Source organism: Dermacentor andersoni, chromosome 1, assembly GCF_023375885.2.
Source record: "Dermacentor andersoni chromosome 1, qqDerAnde1_hic_scaffold, whole genome shotgun sequence".
NCBI lineage: Eukaryota > Metazoa > Arthropoda > Arachnida > Ixodida > Ixodidae > Dermacentor > Dermacentor andersoni.
Window position 1 is genome coordinate 389,059,002 of NC_092814.1, and position 19,759 is coordinate 389,078,760.

The window sequence follows — 19,759 nt, forward strand, 5'->3', positions numbered from 1 at the left end:
TGAACCATGCGTGAATTGGCAGCAGATGATGCCGAAACAAAAAGGAGAGAGCTTAGCACTGGAATGGTGCATAAATATGGCAGCCATGACTTAATGCCATCCTCTCAGCGCCGACATTGCCTAAAAACCCAGCCTTTGAGATTGCCTACATGTCTTTGTAGCAGCAACGAGCTTTGGGTTTTCATAAACTGGCGTTCTCGAATTTTGTCAATGTTGACGTGTCCTTGGGACTCGGAAGTCCTTAAGCCTAAAATAGGCCAAATGTAGCCATGTAGCCAACTTAGAATTTTCGATGCCAATCCACAGAAAATGTAGCCCAATTTGGCTATTAATAGCCCAATCTGGCAACCATACCTCTAAGTGCGCAAACCCTAACAGCATAGAATTTCATACAATAATTACTGGAAGGAATTGTGCTGCTAGTGTATATGGGAGCTGCAACGGGGGTGGTTCAGCCAACATGGGAATGATGGGCAATGCATGGATTGGCCTGAACTTCATTCTTCTGGCTTCAAACGCCTTCATGGCTTTGTAATGGCGGCATTTTCAACAAAGTACTGTGTAATAAATAATTAACGAAGTATTATTAAAATTGCCCGATAGCAGGATTCAAACGCAGGACCTCTAGCATAGAAGCCGGATGTTGAAACCATTATGCCACGGATGCATGCATCGACAAGTGACATAAAACGCCTTTCTGAATTTATCGCGGGCAAGCCAATGCCTTGAGAAGCTTGGCACGTTTCGATTTGGCCACCTTGACAAGCTGAATTGTCGCAATTAGGAGCGATTGTGCGTGTTCGCAGTGTCTTCTGCACTTTGAAAAGTATAGATTTCTCTGAAAATTGTGACAATGAAGGCATATAAAGCATAATAAACAAAGCCACAAGAATGTCTCCAGCTGCAAGCACGAAGATCAGACAAACCCATAATTCCCATTGAATGATTGCAGCACCAGAGTAGTGATTGATGGGGGTGAAATGCGAAAACACCCGTGTACTTAGATTTAGGTGCGCGTTAAAGAACCCCAGGTGGTCGAAATTTTCGGAGTCCTCCACTACGGCGTGCCTCATGATCAGAAAGTGGTTTTGGCACGTAAAACCCCATTAAAAAAGAACAGTAGTGGTTGTTGTAGGAAACACTATGCCTAACAGTACGAGCAGAAAGCTTTGGCATGTGAGTGACAAGAGCTGTTTCTAGGCACCATTGGAGGGAATTCCTGGCATTCTGATGCTTGAGACACTTGGGAGAAGCATTTCCCACAGCCTCTCGTGTTTCAGAACACTGACCGCCATGTTCCCAAGTGGGTCTTGAAGCTCTTTCTCAACTTCACTGCATAGAGTGCAATGCCAACCCTTGACTGGAGAAGACGCTGCTGCTCAGTAACGCTCTTTGGTTCCCCAGGATTAACTGTTAAGTGTCGGTGTGGCTACGTTAGTTTAGCGTTAGTGTTGGAAATGCTACGTGGAAGTTCATATTTAAGGAAGAGACGAGATGTGTCTCCACATCATTGTCTACTTCTATGTTATTTAAATCAGTGTGGAAGGTAACAGCAACAGAAAGAGAAGTTCACAGGACGAGCATTGTCTAACAACTGAAGTTTGTTAAGAACAACACACAAAAAGAAAATAGCAGCTGCATGCCGTTAAGTGACATGCAAGCAGTTGCATGTCATGCTCTTAACAAAGAGGGACAAGTTCCCAATATGCAATCATCGTGCAACATTTGTATATAAAAGGCCCACTTGTCTTTGTGCTTGACAGTGATGTTATGCTTCCTATCCTGCATTCTCTTCGTATTGCTGTCGCCTTCTGTGGTTATTAAGGTATTTCATCATTCCAACTCCTTTCTCAAATACAACTTATTCCAATACCTTTGTGTATATTGTACATGAATCCTTGTTAACTTGCTCACGTGACTCATCTAACCAGTTGAGGAAGGGCACTATCATCCTTTCTTGAGTGAAGGAATGTTTCAGAACTTCGGGGTGAAAGTTGTGCAGGGGTGCCAGTACTTGACTGACCTGTGGTCGTGTGTCCAGTGTATTGCAAGGTACAAAATGTGCACATGCATTCTAATAGAAAAGAGCCACAAAAATGCACTGTCGTGATGCTGCAAGCAAATCTATCTTGCAATCTAAAAGCTAGAGGTGAAACTTGTTTCTCATTAATTTCTATTTCATTATGTGTTTAACAATTTTCTACCTAAACCGCTTTGCTTTACAATATGTTTCTTGAACCTGTAGGACTGTGTTGGGGGTATAAAAATGAAAACCCCCCTGAAATGGCTGATGAGAAAACAGTGCAGGGAGCAGTGCAGTGCAGGGACATAAAAAGTGTGCTGACTTTAAATTCACCATTTATTTGCGTGCAAAAGTATATGAAGCTTACAACATGTGCTTGCCTCTGGATAAGAATGCCCGTGATCATTGAGATATGAAATTTTTTTTGCCAACAGTTTCACCAATTGTAAGCTTGCACATTTGTAGCATTTTTTATGCATTATGCATGCCCGTACAGTTTCCTTTGTCAGTGTGTCACAATAATGTTTGCCTCTTAAATGGTGTCATACAGCCATAGTGCTCACAGTGCAATGCTGTTGCTTGGATCTCCAGATAGTGTAAGTGTTATTATTAAACTGTCACTAAACAGTCATGCTAACCTAAGCTGTGTTGATAAATTATGCTTCTGAAAACACCAGCTTCACCAGTCTTGTGTAAAGATGCTAAAGTGAAGACTGGCTTGAAGTTCCTGCGATAGCTTCTCGTTATTGTAGACAGCATCTGCTTGGTGCTAGTCTCTCAAAAGAAAAGGACTACATTGTATTTTGACAGAACCAAAGACTGCTTCTAATGCACCTTGAAAACTTTATCTGCCCAGAAACAGCGAAAACATGCAGAAATGCTTTCATTCTGTGACATTGTATGATTATAATAATGCCAAGGTTTGGGTGTCAAGTTCAAAGTCAGAGACTTCATCTGTCATTTTCTCTGCTAATGACAAACATTCTTCTGCCAAATACTAAATGTAAATTGAGTCTTGGAAACGTTCTTCACCAGATTAATTAACTTGGTGTTGCTCTTTCATCATCATCAGCCTATTTTTATCTCCACTGCAGAACGAAGACCTCTCCCAGCTAGCTGATGCCAACCTCCGCTTGCAAATTTCCTACTTTCATCATCCCACTTAATTTTCTGCCGCCCTCGACTGCGCTTCCCTTCTCTTGGCACCCATTCTGTAACTCTAATGGTCCGCCAGTTATCTGCCTTACACATTGCAGGGCCTGCCCAGCTCCATTTTTTTATCTGTATGTCAACTAGAATATTGGCTATCCCCATTTGCTCTCTTATCCACACCACTCTTCCTGTCTCATAATGTTGCACCTAACATTTTTCATTCCATAGCTCTTTGCGCGGTCCTTAACTTGCTCTTGAGCTTCTTTGTTAACCTCCAAGTTTCTGCCCCATACGTTAGCGCTGGTAGAATGCAATTATTGTGCACTTTTCTTTTCAACGACAGTGGTAAGCTTCCAATCATGATTTGGTAAGGCCTGCCGTATGCACTCCAACCCATTTTTATTCTTCTGTAAATTTCCTTCTCATAGTCCGGGGCCCCTATGAGTAATTGACCTAGATAAAAATACTTCTGAGCAGACTTTAGGGGCTCACTGGCAATACTGGTCCTCAATCATTTATTGCAATTCAGGCCCAGTATTGCTGATTAGGACAAATTCATTGGCAGACCAAAGGTTGTTGAGATATTCGCCGTTGATCATCACTCCTCAGCCTTCCCATTCTAATAGCTTGAATACTTCTAAGCATGCAGTGAATAGCATTGGAGAGATTCTGTCTCGTTGCCTGACCCTTTTCTTGATAGGTAATTCTCTACTTTTTTTCTGGAGAACCAAGGCAGCCGTGGAATCTTTGTAGTGTCACGAAACACTTTGGGCAGTAAGCCTTCACAGCTAGAACAATAGAGCAGCGAGAGGTAGTACAGCCGATCGAGCACCAAAACAAGGTTTTTCTCTCTCGTCGTCGTTGTCTCTCTCCTAGCCACAGCCCCACTGCTCCTATTTTACAGTACAGTTATCTCCCCCGCAGAAAAGGAAGCCGTCCCAGTGACCTACGGGTAGGACAACGCAGGTGGATCATAGTACGGCTTGAGACACTGGACATGCGAAGTTTCGTGTCCTCGACGGTGATGATCCAAAGGTAGCTCGAGGGGTTCCACAATATAGTTGACTGGAGACATTTGTTTGATCACGCGGTATGGGCCCTGGTACTTTGACGCGAGTTTCGGTGACAGTCCAGAGGTAGGGGCTGGAACCCAAAGCCACACCAGCGAGCCAGGAGCATAGGATACAGGAGCATGGGAAGTTTCTCGATGGTGCTTCTGGCATTGCTGGTCTTCTGACGTAAATATACGGGATAGGTCGCGACACTCTTCTACGTGTGCAGCAGGTTCGGATAAGTTTCCGGGGTGTCACGGCGGTACGGAAGGATAGTATCCATTGTGAAAAAAAAGTTCGCGTCCGTACAGGAGAAAGAAGGGCGAAAATCTCGTGGTAGTCTGCGTGGCGGTATTGTAAGCGTAGGGCAGAAATAGTAGAACATGGTCCCATTTGCTTTGGTCGGATGCAACGTACATGGCCAGCATGTCACCAAAAGTGCTATTAAAGTGCTCAGTCATGCCATTAGTCTGCGGATGATATGCAGTAGTGGTGCGATGAATGTTGCGGCATTCCTTGAGGAGAGCCTCGATGACATCAGAGAGGAAGTTGCGGCCTCTGTCACTGAGTAATTCCCTGGGAGCTCCTTGGTGAAGGTTGATGTGGCGCAGGAGAAACCAGGCGATGTCACGTGCAGAAGCGTTGGACAAAGGGGAAGTTGCCACATAGCGTGTAAGATGGTCGATGGCCACAATTACCCAGCGATTGCTGTCGGATGTGGTTGGCAGAGGTCCGTAAATGTCGATGCCTACTTGATCAAAAGCACGTGCTGGGCAAGGCAAAGGCTGTAATGGGGTGGTTGGACGACGAGGGGGATCTTTGCAGTGTTGGCAAACGAGACAGGAGTGGACATAATGACGGATGAATCGATACATCCCCCGCCAGTAGTAACGAAGACGTAGACATGCATATGTCTTCAGTACACCTGCATGCGTGCACTGGGGTTTGTCGTGGAACGCTGCACAAATATTCGAACGCAGATGCCGAGGGATGACAGGCAACCTTTTGCGGCTGTCCGGGAGGTAGTTACGACGGTACAACAGCCCATCGCGAATGGAGAAGTGATGTGCTTGGGCTTGATGTGATGTGTGATGCGCGATTGATAGTGGGTGACGATGGGGTGGACAAGAAACTCAGCATGGACACAATCCATAGGTCTTTCTCTGTGTCTGGGTCAATCCATGGGTGATGGACAACAGTGGAAGTACGGCCTAAGCGAGATTGTTGTAGGTCGAATGATGTGCGAAAGCGGTCAAGGAGATCGACGATCTGGGCTTGCTGACCTGGAGTGAGGTTCGGATCAATACACCGGGAAAATGTTGGGTCACACGGCGGCATTGGAGCAGAAACTTGAAGGGCCAGTGCGTCAGCCGAAGGAGAATCCGGGTTGTCAGGCACATCGTAAAGGAAGCTTGGTTCGATTTCGTCAGCATAACCAAGATACTCATCGTGGAGCAGGATAGCAGGGCAAGGAAACAGGTTCGATACATAAAGTGCGCTGGAACCTTGTCGAATGGCAAGGGCAAAAGGAAGCAAGAAGGGATGATGGCGAGCAACAAGCTTAGACGGTGTGAAAAAAACTGTGGGGTCAGAAAACCAATGCAGGAAACGGGTACAAGTGCGGCAAAGTATGGAGGAATCTCAGTGTCGGCAGTGACGAACACACGACCAGAAGCGTCATCAGTATCTTCAAAAATGTTGTTGCCAAATGGTGACAGCACGAGTTCAGCATGGGCACAATCTATAACGGCATGATGAGAGGACAGAAAGTCCCATGCTAAAATCATGGCAAGGGAGTAACGAGGCAGAACAACGAACTCAACATGGCATAAAGTGCCGCATATAACACCACGCACAGTACACTTCCCTAAGGGTTCAATCAGCGCAGCGCTTGCTGTACATAATGAAATGGCAGAATATGGCGTTGCGACTTTTCTAAGGTTAAGACGAAGCTGGTCCAAAATCACTGATATTGCTGCTCCCGTGTCTACAAGCGCATGAATGGCAATGTCTTCTGCATAAACTTCAAGGACATTTGCAGGAAATAAATGAGGTCTTGAGGAGTTTGTTGAGACCGCAGTTCTTGCCTCCGGAACTGCGGTCCTTAGTTTTCCTCTCGGATAGCTTCAGGACAACGGATAAGCGGCAACAGAGAACGCCGACGGGGAGACTGAGACCAATGGGCATTGAAGGTTCGGGAAGCAGGAGGCAAGGCTACGAAGGGCTGAGCGGCAGTAGCGCAATGGGACGGAGAGTCGAAACCGTTGCTTTGGGCCTTCAGAGAATCTGTAGGATACCATACGCGCCGGCGGCAAAGCCGCGCTACATGCCCAGGTAGGCCGCACGAATAACAGATAGGCCGGTTGTCATGGGTGCGCCGTGGATTGAGGACAGTGGGCGGAGACTGATGGAAATATTGGTGAAGTGGGCGCACAGGCTGCTGTAGCTGCTTGTAGGTGCATATGTTTCAGCTGCTTGTGGACGTGAGGGAAAGGTGCTGCTAAGTCTGCATTGAATAGCTGCAGATGGAGGCCTTGGATTCGCAACAACGGCAGCATACGTAAGTGAAATAGGCCTAGGTGGCTGTTGATGAGCAAGTGGGTACGGCGTTAGCGACTTGTTCTTTTATCACCTGATGGAGGTCGGGATACAAGGGCGACTCTGATGCTGGACTGACTGGCAGAAGAGAGAGTTGGCGGGCCACTTCTTCTCGTACAAATTGCTTGATCTGGTCAGAAATCGCTGAACTGCAAGGAGTAACACTGACACCATCACTCGGAGCTAAAAACGCGACGTCCGGAGCGAGAGCTTGGCGCGTGGAAAGCCATTGTTTTCGTAGCTCCTCATAGCTCTGGCAAAGCGTTGTGAGGTCGTTGACCATCTGAGCATTCTTTGCCAAGAGCATTTGGAAGGTGTCATCGTCTATGCCTTTCAAGATGTTCTTGACCTTGTCATCTTCAGTCATACCTGGGTTGATACGCCGGCAAATGTCAACTACATCTTCAATGTAGCTGGTAAAGGTTTCGCCCTTTTGTTGGGCACAACAGCGAAGCTGTTGTTCAGCCCGAAGTTTGGCACAGCAGGGCAACCGAAGACTGCTTGAAGTGTCGTTCGGAGTGCTGTCCAGATGGAAAAGTCAGCCTCATGGTTTCGGAATCAAAGATGGGCGACCCCGGAAAGGTAGAATGGTACTTAACCAAGCTTGTCAGCTTCAGTCCATTTGTTGTGGGCACTCGGTTGTACGATGACAGCCAGTCCTCTACGTCATGATCATTAGTGCCATTGAATATGGGAGGATCCCGTTGGCGTGGCACACCAGGACAGACGATCGGAGGCGGTGCCTGGGGTGGATCGGTAGGTCTAGTCTCCTCAGGCATGGGAGATGCGACAGGGATCGTCCGGCTTTGAAGTTCCGGGTTTGCAAAAGGTCCAGCACCTCCACCAAATGTCGCGAAACACTTTGGGCAGTAAGCGTCCGCGACAAGAACTATTGAGCAGCGAGAGGTAGTACAGCCGATCGAGCACCGAAACAAGGTTTCTTTCTCTCGTCGTCATTGTCTCTCTCCTAGCCAGAGCCCCACTGCTCCTTATTTTACAGTACACTAGATATTTCTCAAGATATTATTACGATATTATCAGGAGATACTGAAGAGACGAGCTGCCGTGAGAACGAGGAAGTTGGTCTGTGCCTTGGCGCAGGCGAGTGTCGGCCTGGCTGTCTGGCTCCAGTGTAAATAGCCTGTAAATAGCCTCTTTCATCTGTTTCTTTGTACACGTAACATTCTGGTGGAGGTGGAGGAGCTATTTCTCTTCTATTGATCTTCGTTCTGGATACTGGCAGATTGCTGTTAACGATATGGACAGAGAAAAAACCACGTTCATCACACCTGATGGCCTATACCAATTTAAAGTAATGCCGTTTGGATTATGCGACGCTCCTGCCACCTTTGAGTGTATGATGGACTCCTTACCCCAAGGTTTCAAATGGTCCACATTGCTTCTGCTACCCCGACGACGTCATCGTCTTCTCACCAACGTTCGACACTCACATTGAGCGTCTAACAACTATACTTGATGTATTTCGAAAGGCAAAGCTTCAACTTAACTCGTCCAAATGTCGTTTTGGCCACCGTCAAATTACTCTTCTGGGCCATCTCGTTGACGCTTCCGGAGTACAGCCTGATCCCGACAAAACTCGCGCTGTCCGAGACTTTCCGGTTCCGAAGACAGCCGCCGACGTCCAAAGTTTTGTAGGACTATGCTCGTACTTTCGTTGTTTTGTTCCAGATTTTGCGACAATTGCTAGACCCCTCACTAATCTTTTGAAGAAAGGCGTACAATTCTCGTGGGTCACTTCAGAAGCCGCCGCCTTCTCTCGTCTCGTCACTCTTCTAACCTCACCACCCATTCTCGCCCACTTCGACCCTGATGCCCCTACAGAATTGCGTACAGATGCCAGCGGTCATGGCGTAGGTGCCGTCTTAGCCCAGCATCAACGTGACCAGGATGCTTATGCCAGGATTGCCAGGATTGCTTATGCGAGCCGCCTCCTAGCACCATTGGAGCGCAACTACTCCATTACAGAACAAGAATGCCTTGCTATTGTCTGGGTGGTTGCGAAGTTCCGTCCTTACCTTTACGGTCGCCCTTTTTCCGTAGTCACTGACCATCATACTCTCTGCTGGCTCTCATCGCTAAAAGATCCTATAGGCCGGCTTAATCAGTGGGCTTTGAGGCTACAAGAATTTTCATATTCCGTGGTCTGGCCGCCTGCACCAAGACGCTGACAGCTGGTCGCGTTACCTTGTTGACGGCTCTGATCCTCCAATATTGCCAGTGCTGCTTGTGTGTTCTCTGTATCACAGCTGCTTCATTTCACAGACGAGCAACATTGTGATGCCTACATCAGAGCACTCATCGACTGTTTTGAACACTCTCCAGCCGATGCCACTCTACGCCTCTTCATCCTCCGCGACGGTACTCTGTACCGTCGTAACCTTCATCCGGATGGGTCCAAGTTCCTACTTGTCATACCTAAACACCTCCGCTCAACCGTTCTGCAAAAGCTTCACGACGCACCAACGGCAGGACACCTCGGCGTATCTCAAACCTATGACCGTGTACGTCACCGTTTCTTCTGGCCGGGCCTTGCCCGTTCCGTACGACGTTACATCGCCGCTTGTGAACTTTGCCAACGATGCAAGAAGCCTTCCCAGCTCCCCGCTGGTTACCTGCAGCCGCTCGAGATCCCTCCCGAGCCCTTCCATTGTGTTGGCTTAGACCTTCTCGGCCCATTTCCTGAATCTACATCAGGAAACAAGTGGGTTGCAGTCGCGGCTGACTACGCGACCCGCTACGCCGTGATTCGCGCTCTTCCGACCAGTTGCGCAACTGATGTTGCCGACTTCCTTCTACATGATATCATTATGATGCATGGTGCTCCGCGTCAATTGCTACCAGACCGTGGCCCTACGTTTCTGGCCAAAGTCATTGACGACATCATGCTTGCCTGCTCAATACAGCATAAATTTACCACCTCCTACCACCCTCAAACGAACGGCCTCACTGAGCGTTTTAACTGCGCCCTTACAGACATGCTATTGAAATACGTTTCAGACGACCACCGTGACTGGGACCTGGCTCTACCTTACATTACCTTTGCGTACAACTCTTCCCGTCTTGAAACTGCTGGCTTTTCCCCGTTTTACCTCTTGTATGGCCGAGAACCGACGCTACTACTAGACGCTGTGCTTCCGTCCACGACAGCTTCAACTAGCGCTTATGCCCGTGATGCAATCGCCCGTGCTGACCATGCTCGCCAACTTGCGCGCGTTCGTCTACAAGTGTCTCAAGACAAATAGAAGCAACGCTACGACCTCCGTCACCGTGATGTCCATTTTGTGCCCGGCACCCTCATGTTGCTTTGGTCACCTTCACATAAAGTTGGCCTTTGTAAGAAACTGCTCTCCTGTTATACAGGCTCATATCGCGTGCTCCGCCAAGTGACCGATGTCACCTATGAAATCGTTCTAGCCACGCCCACTACGTCCTCCGGTGTGCCAACCAGTGACATTGTCCACGTCGCCCGCCTCAAGCCCTACAACTCTCCACGTGCCCTGGATATTTAACAGCACCGTGACGGCGCTTTTGCCGCCGGGGGGGGGGGGGGGGGGGGGGGGGGATAGTATTACAATATTATCAGGAGATATTCAAGAGACGAGCCGCCGCGAGAACGACAATGAAGTTGGTCTGTGCCTTGGCGCGGGCGAGTGTCGGCCTGGCTGTCTGGCTCCAGTGTAAATAGCCTGTAAATAGCCTTTTTCATCTGTGTCTTTTTACACGTGACAATATTAACATATGGCTTCTGTACTGCTTGATTACACTATAGCTCCATGTGTTGCTCTTTAGCGTGCTTTTAATGCCTCTGATGCTATTGAACACCTGTTTAATATCTGCGATTTCTTCTCTCTTGTGAGAGAGCCTAACAGCATGCTTTCTTGCATATGTGTTTGCCTTTGTTTTGTTGAGCTGCATACGGGGATTAACTTTTCTGCACCTCGTTGGTCTTCCTCCTGTGTGGTGTCACACATGGTCCTCTCAACCTCGGATGGTGTGATGCACCTCACCATTCTGCCTCCTTGGCAGAACTTGGTTCTCAAATTCATACTTGAAGCAAAAACTGTATCGCAAACACAAGGCCAAAGGACATGTGTCTGACCCCATGTGTTAGTAGTGCCAATGAACTTCCAGAGTGGGCAATCTGTAGGAGCAGCTAGGCAATAGTGTGGGAATGAAATGGATGCAGTACAACGAAAAGTCACTTTCACTTCACTTGGAACAAAGTTTTCAGGTGAACCAAGTGATTTCCTGCAGACATTACATTTGACCCTACGTGTAACTGTTTCAGTTGTACAAACTCAGTACGAGGCAGCTTTCAGCTCTACGAATGTTCTTATGGCGCACCAGTGCCTCTACGGTGTCAGCGAGCCCGATTTATCAAGCTGTCTGGTGGTGATGCTGCTCAGCAACACCAGCTCTTACACTGTCCTACTTTTCTCCAGCAAGTCTTTCTGGGCAGGACAGAGAAATGCATCATGTTAAAAGCATGAGGGCAGTATGAGAATAACTTAGTGTTGTGCAGGCCTGAAATTTTCTCAAGTTGCATTGAAACAGTCAGTCGTTTCGTTTGACTGTTTTACCATTGCCTCCAATATAGCTTCTGTGATGCTCCTCTCCTGGCCTTCTTGCCCATAGAGTCGACTTGGTAGAGTACAAAATACAGCATGCGAAGAATGCCTTAGCTCGTGGACAAAGTCTGACTCTTTGGTGCCATCAAATTCTCTGACTAGGCATCAGGACAGAGGAAGACGGTTGTGCCTGTCTGACCGGCTTGTTGGGCTTAACACTCTGAAGAATTATGTCAAAATTGTTCTCGCCAAGTGAAGAAATTCCAAGCGGCCAGTGAGGGAGGTCATTGTGAACGCCATCAAGTGTTGCAACAGTGTGATATCTTTGAGTGCTCAGCTCCAGATCAGCAAGAACACTTGGAAATGTTGCTAATGTTGCCCATCCTATGTTCGCTAACTTTGCCCTAAAGATAATGTACAAAAATGACCTCGCCAAGGTTTCTCCACAAAAGCCACTGTCGTGGAATTTCCACTAGCTTTAGGTTGTAAATATTAGCAATCACTGTGTATTTGTCGCATTATTCAAGTGTTATAAGTTTTTAGGCTAGTGTGCAGCATATTGTACATATGAAACAGAAGTGGCTTTAATAGAATGGTGGAGTGCAGTCTTCGAGCCTTGTCATTTTCTCGTGCGTGTATTTGTTGTGCAGTGTTCTAATCTTTAAATTTAATTTGTGGCCAACTTTCATTTGGGCAATTGTAGTTACTGCACAAGTAATTTAATGACATAAATAAGACTTCAAGAATAGCAACATTTTTTCATACAAGATTCAATATATTTGTTAAAAATTTTTTACATTACTTCTTTTGCCAGTGTTTTTTAAGGCTATTGAATAAAACTATCTTCATTGAAGCTACTATGAATGCATGAATAATAATAATTTAAAAATATAATGTTAACATTCAAAACCTTGGAAATATTCAAAAGAAACCCGAGTGAGAAGTTTACCCTCTTTTAGTATTTGCTTGAATGCAAAGCATATTCTGAGATAAAGAAAGTCTCTTGAAAACCAGGGCTGTGTGGGACGGTAGAACAATAGCGACCCTTGCTGCATAGTGATGCATTTAAGTGACTCTGCATGTTTATGTTAGGTGCTTGCCAAAGATGCTCTGAAGTTCATGTTACAAGTCCAATAATGCAGTCACATTGTTTTGTTTTCAAAAGCTTGGGTAGTAAAGTAAGAGTGTAGGGAAAATCAATTGGTGACAACCTAAGAATGCACTGGTGAACACACCGTTATCGAACTCAAAGGAAGTTTGTAGAGATGTGCCAGCCAATTACGTTTGCTAATTTCTGGGACATCACAGCAAACGCCAACTCTTTTAATTATACTGGCATCTCTCAGGAGCTGTGTTATTGAGTGTGGAGGCACAGAGGATAGGTGAAGTGTGTTTTTATATGCATTGAATTCTTAGATTGTCACCCAGTGTAGTGCATTCAAGGTTGGAATGTGCTTCTTCTTTTTTATGTGTACGATCCTCGTGCACTGAGCCTCAAGAAATTATTGTCTGGCATCCCCTTTGAAACAGGGCAGTGACAAATAGTCACCTCGCCTACTTGAGTTACTCAGGTATCCTATACAAAAGTACCTACAGAAGTACGCTGCGTACTTAATTTTGGGTAATTACTGCTCTCATCTTGATAGTGTTTGTGATGCAAAGTAAACATTGAACCTTTTTTAATTACATCATTCTTGCCTGTGCACCTCTACAAAATGTACCACAAGGACAAGCATCTACAAGGCCTCCTCCTTTTACCTACTCGCGTCCTCATCTCCTGTTTACCAAAGTTGTCATAGTACTCAACTAAATGCCATTGAAAGGTTGTCATTCTCCAACGAAGCTGTGAAGACCACTCGTGTTGAGTTCCTTTTTCTTCTACTTTCTGCACTACTCGTTTGCCATATTCCTAAAAATTATTGACCCTTGGCATGTTTCAATCAGCATTGCACTAGCTTGTGTGTCCTCTTGCATAAACACATACATTTCTTTTTACCTACTTGTTCTATTGCCGAGTTGTACTGAAAATGGATAAACAATATGAAATAACAAAAGCCCATGTGTACAGCCCAAAAATAGTTTAAATGTTCTGATGGCAAAGTCGGGACAGCTGTCTCTATAAAATACAGAAATGGTGTGTTCCCATTCTCGGCATAGATGGGTACGTTGCTAGACAGCCACTATGCTAACTCCTCTTGTGACTCTTACGTACATGGCAAAGAAGTCTGCTTCGAGGAGTCTACAGCAGTGTAAGCTATATTTGCTATCTAGTGAGCAGACAGCACAAACAGAATCTGGTGATATACAATATGGGTTTTTGAAGGCATTCACTCTGAGTAAGCTTAAGGTTGGCATCGGAGACCTGGGGAAGAATGTTGTCAAGGCATTGCAATAGGCAGCAAGCTGTCTTCTTGGACCAGCTTGACTAGCTGCAATGAAAGTGGCCAGAGAGGACCTTTCCCTAGTATATCCGCTTCTGTTTGTCCCATCTTTATCTTATCCTTGGTCACACCAAGCTGAGCTGTGCTCCTATTTTGAATTTTTTCATTCTGTAATCTCTGACGAGATTAGCAATAAAAAATAAATGTACATCTTCTGCAGGCCTCTCGGCCCGGGCGGTCACAACCTGCATCTCGGAGGGGTACCGGAGGCTTGTTGCAGTATTTCACCAATCGCCAGGTGATGCCTACTCAACAGTTGCTAAGACAGCTGTGTGGAGCCTGCTGTGCTTACCAGCCTCCTGAAGCCAATTTTTTCCCAAGTTGTAATTTAAAAATTTCTTAGATATTTTTTAACGTGTTATTCTTTTTCCTATATACAAATACTTGCAATGATTAGTACAAGGATTTTAGCAGGGTGGTATGTGCGTAAACAAACTACAGTTAAACCTTAATATAACAAAATTCTTGATATAACAATTTAACTCTTTATAACTTCTTGTCCACAGAACACCATGTATTTAGAACCTCAACATAACCAAGTGTGTCAATACACGATGATCGACCTTGTCAGTGCCAGGAGCCGCCACTCTGTGCATGCAACAACGTTGGACAAGCTTTTCTTAGCCCTACCATGCCACTGTTTACAACAAGAAAGGTGCCGTATAGTTGCCCAACTAACATGGCTACCAATTGTTTCGTTTTGTCTCGTATAGTGGACGACAGAACACTGGACTTTTGTTAACGGAGGTTAACTGGGTTTATTAAGCATGGAGAGCACAGGAATGGGTGTGGTTACATGGAGGTACAGTTTTTGAGACGGGGCGGCCAACCAGCAGGAGAGGAGCGGGAGTACCAGACGCAACTTAGTATGTCGTCTGCTCAGAGTTCACAGAGGAGGAGGGCTGCTGCGACGGTGGGAGTGGAGGTCTCAGAAGGGGCGCGTGGCCAGTGTGTAACATGCACGTGCAGGATGGTGGCGCCATCTCTTGAGCCTTCTTGTAACATCCTTCCTTTTTTGGCTATAACCTTTCAACTGACGACGAAATCCTCGAGCCTCCTTGGAAGTCTTGTGGTTCTTTGAGGTCTGACGGCAGTGCGGTTTGCCTGATTTGTCGCGCTGGTATCCTCTTCTGGTTGCATTGTAGTGTCGGGCTGTTCGTGTTGGCTTTTATCGGCAGTCGCAGAAGGTCTTGGTCTGATAAATACTCGGTTCCTTCGCAGCACGCTTTCACCAACTTGAACTTCATACAATCTGTCATCAATTCTCCTAGTTATTGTCCCTTTGACCCATGTCCCGCCTTTCAGTGGTCGAACTGTGACACTTTGACCTTCGCTTAGGCTCAGCAAATCCTTGGCTTGTCTGTCATAGTACAGGGTTGGCTTTTGCCTTTTCGCCTTTCTTTTCTCGCTCACGTCGACTGCTTTGGGTTGCAGTAGCTCCGATGGTGTTGGCAAAGTTGTTCTTGTGCGGCGACTCGTGAGTAATTGCGCTGGACTAGTGTTGAGTCCTTGCAGCGGAGTGTTTCTGTAATCAAGAAATGCCATTTGTGGATTTGTAGCTGTCTTCTGCTTTCTTAAGCAGCATTTTTGCCGTCTTTACGGCTGATTCAGCCATTCCATTGGAACGCGGGTAGACTGGGCTTCACATTTTATGCTCGAAGTTCCAGCTTTTTGAAAAGTTGTTGTATTCGTCGCTGGGGAATTGTGGTCCATTCATTGGCTTATCAGAATTCTTGGTATTCCGTGTCTTGCAAAGTGAGACTTTAGTTTGAGTATTACTTGATTGGAGGTCATTGATTTCAATTGGTCCACTTCCCAAAAGTTGCTGTAGTAATCCACTGTGATCAAGAAGTTATTTCCGTTCAATTCGAAAATGTCGCATCCAACTTGCTCCCATGGATAGCTGGGTTCTGGGTTAGGAGAGAGAGTTTCTTGTTGCTGGGTGTGTGCGTGCTTTTGACACACTTCGTGTCCTGCGATGAGGTCTTTTAATTCTGCATTCATTCCTGGCCAAAAGACACATTCACCGAGCGCGTCTTAGACAGCTCTCAATCCCAAGATGTGATGAGTGAAGCGTTGCTTTGATCTCACCTCTCAGAGAAATCAGGACGATTAGACGTAATCCCTTGAAAATGAGGTTGTCTTCAACTGTAAGCTCATCTCTGTATGTGAAGTACACGCGCTTGTCTTGGGGTAGTTGACGCTTATCTTGTGGCCAACCTGACAAGATGATGGCTTTCAACCTTTGCAGTGATCATTACTCTCTGTTGCAGACCGAATCTTTTTCAGGGTTTCTTTTCTCACATGAAGGTAGTGTAAGAGGTTCATGTTTTCAAGTTCTTGTTCATTGCTTTCGTTGGGAAGGAACGCACGTGACATCATATCAGCCTGAAGTAATTCTTTGCCTGGTCTGTGCTCGATGACAATGTTGTATCTTTGCATCTTGTATTCTTTGCATCCTTGTAGTCGTCTTGGAACTTGATCCAATCGTTTCTTCATGATCACTTGCAGTGGCTTGTAATCGCTGATGATCTTTGTTTCTCTTCCGAATGTGTACTGGTGGAACTTGTTTAATGCGAAGACGATAGCCAACATTTCCTTTTCAATTTGTGCATAGCGCATTTCTGTCGGTGTAAGTGCTCTGCTGGTGAACGAGATTGGCTGTCCGTCTTGAAAAAGAGCTGTTCCGAGTCCAAGATCGCTTGCATCACACTGAATTTTCTGACTGCTTTCGTGAGTCGAAGTAGGCCAGAATTGGAGCTCTTGTCACAGCGTCTTTTGCCTTTTGAAATGCTTCTTCTTGCGGTTTTCCCCAGTGCCATGGTGTATCCTTGACAGTGAGCTTTCTCAATAGCTCTAATACACGCGAAATTTTCAGCAGGAATCTGGAGAGATAGTTGATCATTCCGCAGAAGCGTTGTATTCCTTGGACGTCGACTGGCTTTGGCATTTGTTCAATTGCCTTGACTTTATTTGGATCAACTTTTAGTCCTTCTTTTGTCAGCACGTGTCCCAGAAAGGCAGTTGATGAGGCTCTGAGCTGAGTTTTTTCTTTGTTGAGACGAATTCCAATTTGTTGGCATCTCTGGAGTAGACTCTCTGATTTCTTGTCATGATCTTCGACAGCATCTTTTTCATTTTCGCCCACTCCATAGACAAGAATGTCGTCTGCAACGCAGAGAACTCTTCCAAGTCCTTGAAGTGCCACTTGAAGTCTTTTCTGAAAAATTTCGCTGCTTACCACAAGTCCAAACGGCAGGCGGAGCCATCGATAACGACCTTTTGGTGTTTGAAATGCGGTTATAAAGCTTGACTCATTATTGAGAGAACATTGCCAGTAGCCTTCTCGCAAGTCTAGTTTTGAGAAGATTTTTGCTTTGGCAAGATCGGGTAGCACACCATCGAAAATGGGCAATGTGTGACAATCTCGTTCAAGAGCCTCGTTCAGTGTTTGTGGGTCAATGCATATTCGCATTTCACCATTTTTCTTGGTTGCCACAACCAATCTGCTCACCCACTGCTTTGGCTCTGTTACACTTTTAATGATGCCTCTTTTTTCCAAGCTTGCCAATGTTTGTTCTAATTGCAGTTTGATGCTGACAGGCACTCTGCAACTTGTTATTGCTTTCGGAAGCGTATCTGGCTTAATAACCAATTGTAATTTTCCCAGGAGTGTTTCTAGAGTTACTCCAAAAACATCTGGATATTTTTCCACTATGTGATGAGTCAAATTTTCTTCTAAAATTTCGTCGATTCAAGCCACAAGGTTATGGTCTACGGTTATCAGACCCATTTTCTCAGCTGTCGATCTTCCGATGAGAGGAGTGAAGTCATCTTTAACTACTATGAATTCCACAGAATTTCTCTGTCCGTTTGTGGTTGTAACTTCTAGTTGCGCCTTGCCTGAACTGTGAACTTTGCTTCCATTCCATGTTTGCATTGTTGTTGTGCACGGTTGTATTTGCTGTTGCTTGACGTGTCTACACGGGATGACGTCAACAGCTGCACCGCTGTCCACTTGAAACTTTACTTGTGTTCTGTTCACTCTCAGAAATGTGTGGACTGAGCTTAGTTTGTGGCTTTGAACTGCCAGTATGTTTTCATCCTCGCTATCTACTGCCAGGCCAGCAATTACTTTGCTGCTTTTACAAAGTGCCACAAAGTGCTTTCATTTTTTGTAATTGCGGCATGTTTGTTTCTAAGCTGGGCATCTTTCTTTTGTGCTCGTGGTTACCACCGCAATACCTGCATTATGGTACGTTCGGTTTTTGTGGTTTTCCTTTCGTGCTTTTCAAGTTGGCATTCGTGCAATGGATGAATTTCTTCATTGTGTGCATGCACTCGCTGCTTGATGGAGTACCCTCTTTAAATGCCTTCATTTGAATTTTCGTTGCTTCATGTGCTTGACACACCTTTTCAACCTTCTCTAGGGTCGGATCTTCTAACTTGAGAATATCTGCACAGGTTTTTTCGTCATAGATACCACAGACGATCTGGTCGCGGATCATTTTTTCTCTTTCGTTTCCGAATCCACAATCGGCTGCTTTGAGCTTCAAATCTGTTACGAAGCTGTCGAACTGCTCTTGCTCCCGTTGCATGCGAGTTCGAAAGATGTATTGCGAGTACAGCTCGTTGTGCTTTGGTAAGAAATGCGCGTCGAGGAGGCTGATGACATACGCATAGTTAAATTCTGGATTTGGTCTTTCCTCAGTCGGTCCCCCGAAGTCCAAAGTGTTGTAGATATCAAGCAGTGAAGAACCACCGACGGTCAAAAGAAGTGCTACTTGCCGGTCAGATGGTGCTCTCGCTGTGTTAGTTACTTTGAGGTACAGCATGAAGCTTTGCTTGAAGGCTCGCCGTTGTTCCGCAGCGTTTCCTCTGGAGTTGAACTTTGCAGGTGCAGGAATCTTCTCCATTGCTGATGTGCTGACATTAGAACTAGTTCACTTCTGACACCATGTTTCGTTATGTCTCGTATAGTGGACGATAGAACACTGGACTTTTGTTAACGGAAGTTAACTGGGTTTATTAAGCGTGGAGTACGAGGGAATGGTTGTGGTTACATGGTGGTACAGAGAGTAGAGTGTTTTTGAGACGGCAGCCCACGAGCAGGAGAGGAGCGGGAGTGCCAGACGTAACTTGATATGTCGTCTGCTCAGAGTTCACAGAGGAGGAGGGCTGCTGCGACGGTGGACGGTGGGAGCGGAGGTCTCAGAAGGGGCGCGTGGCCAGTGTGTAACATGCACGTGCAGGATGGTGGTGCCATCTCTTGAGCCTTCTTGTAACACCAATGGCACTGTAGAGGGTTCATGCTTACAAGGGAACTAGAACCATCACAGGCACAAAACTGCCTTTACATTTATTAGAATGCAACAGAACACAAAAACGAATGTGCAAATGAGCTGTTGGGTGTTATAAAAAGGAAATCTGGTCTATTTCTTGTTATACAGTATAAAAAAGGCAGAAGTTGGAACATTTGGCCATCCCGACTGGGTCAAGTCGAGAGACGGGACATTTACTAAGAAGTTGGCACTGTCCTGCTAAATTCAAGATGGTTGGCAACCCTACGTAGCAGCATAACAGGCAACCGAGCAAGCTGAAGCGGTTGCCAAAACCTCGCATTGTTGCGCTTCCATGCGACCGCTTCCTGTGTCCAGACACCTCCTGGAAAATGAAACCTTAAGTGATTGGAAAAAGGACACAGCACAAAAAAGACAGGGACACGAGAGAGTGACATGCATACAGCGCTATTTGTATAAATGCTATTATAGTAAATTATTTATGACGCTCTAACCTCCGCATTCAGAAATGCATTTTAACTAGAAACCCATGCTTGACTTGATCTAAATGATGCCTGGCGTGAATGTGCCCAGGACACTCATTGTGTTTCCTTCAGTGCGTTCT

The 19,759-nt window shown here is 45.9% G+C and overlaps 1 protein-coding gene across 5 annotated transcripts in view; it reads left to right on the top strand.

The window, feature by feature from the left end:
• The window catches only part of LOC126518743 (uncharacterized), a 192,312-nt gene that overhangs the window by 7,654 nt on the left and 164,899 nt on the right, over positions 1 to 19,759 (top strand). For all 5 annotated transcript variants that reach the window (XM_055064856.1, XM_055064858.2, XM_055064857.2 and 2 more), the window contains exon 2: positions 14,016 to 14,093. In XM_055064856.1, coding sequence (XP_054920831.1) covers positions 14,016 to 14,093 — 78 coding nt within the window. The remainder of the gene's footprint in view (positions 1 to 14,015; positions 14,094 to 19,759) is intronic.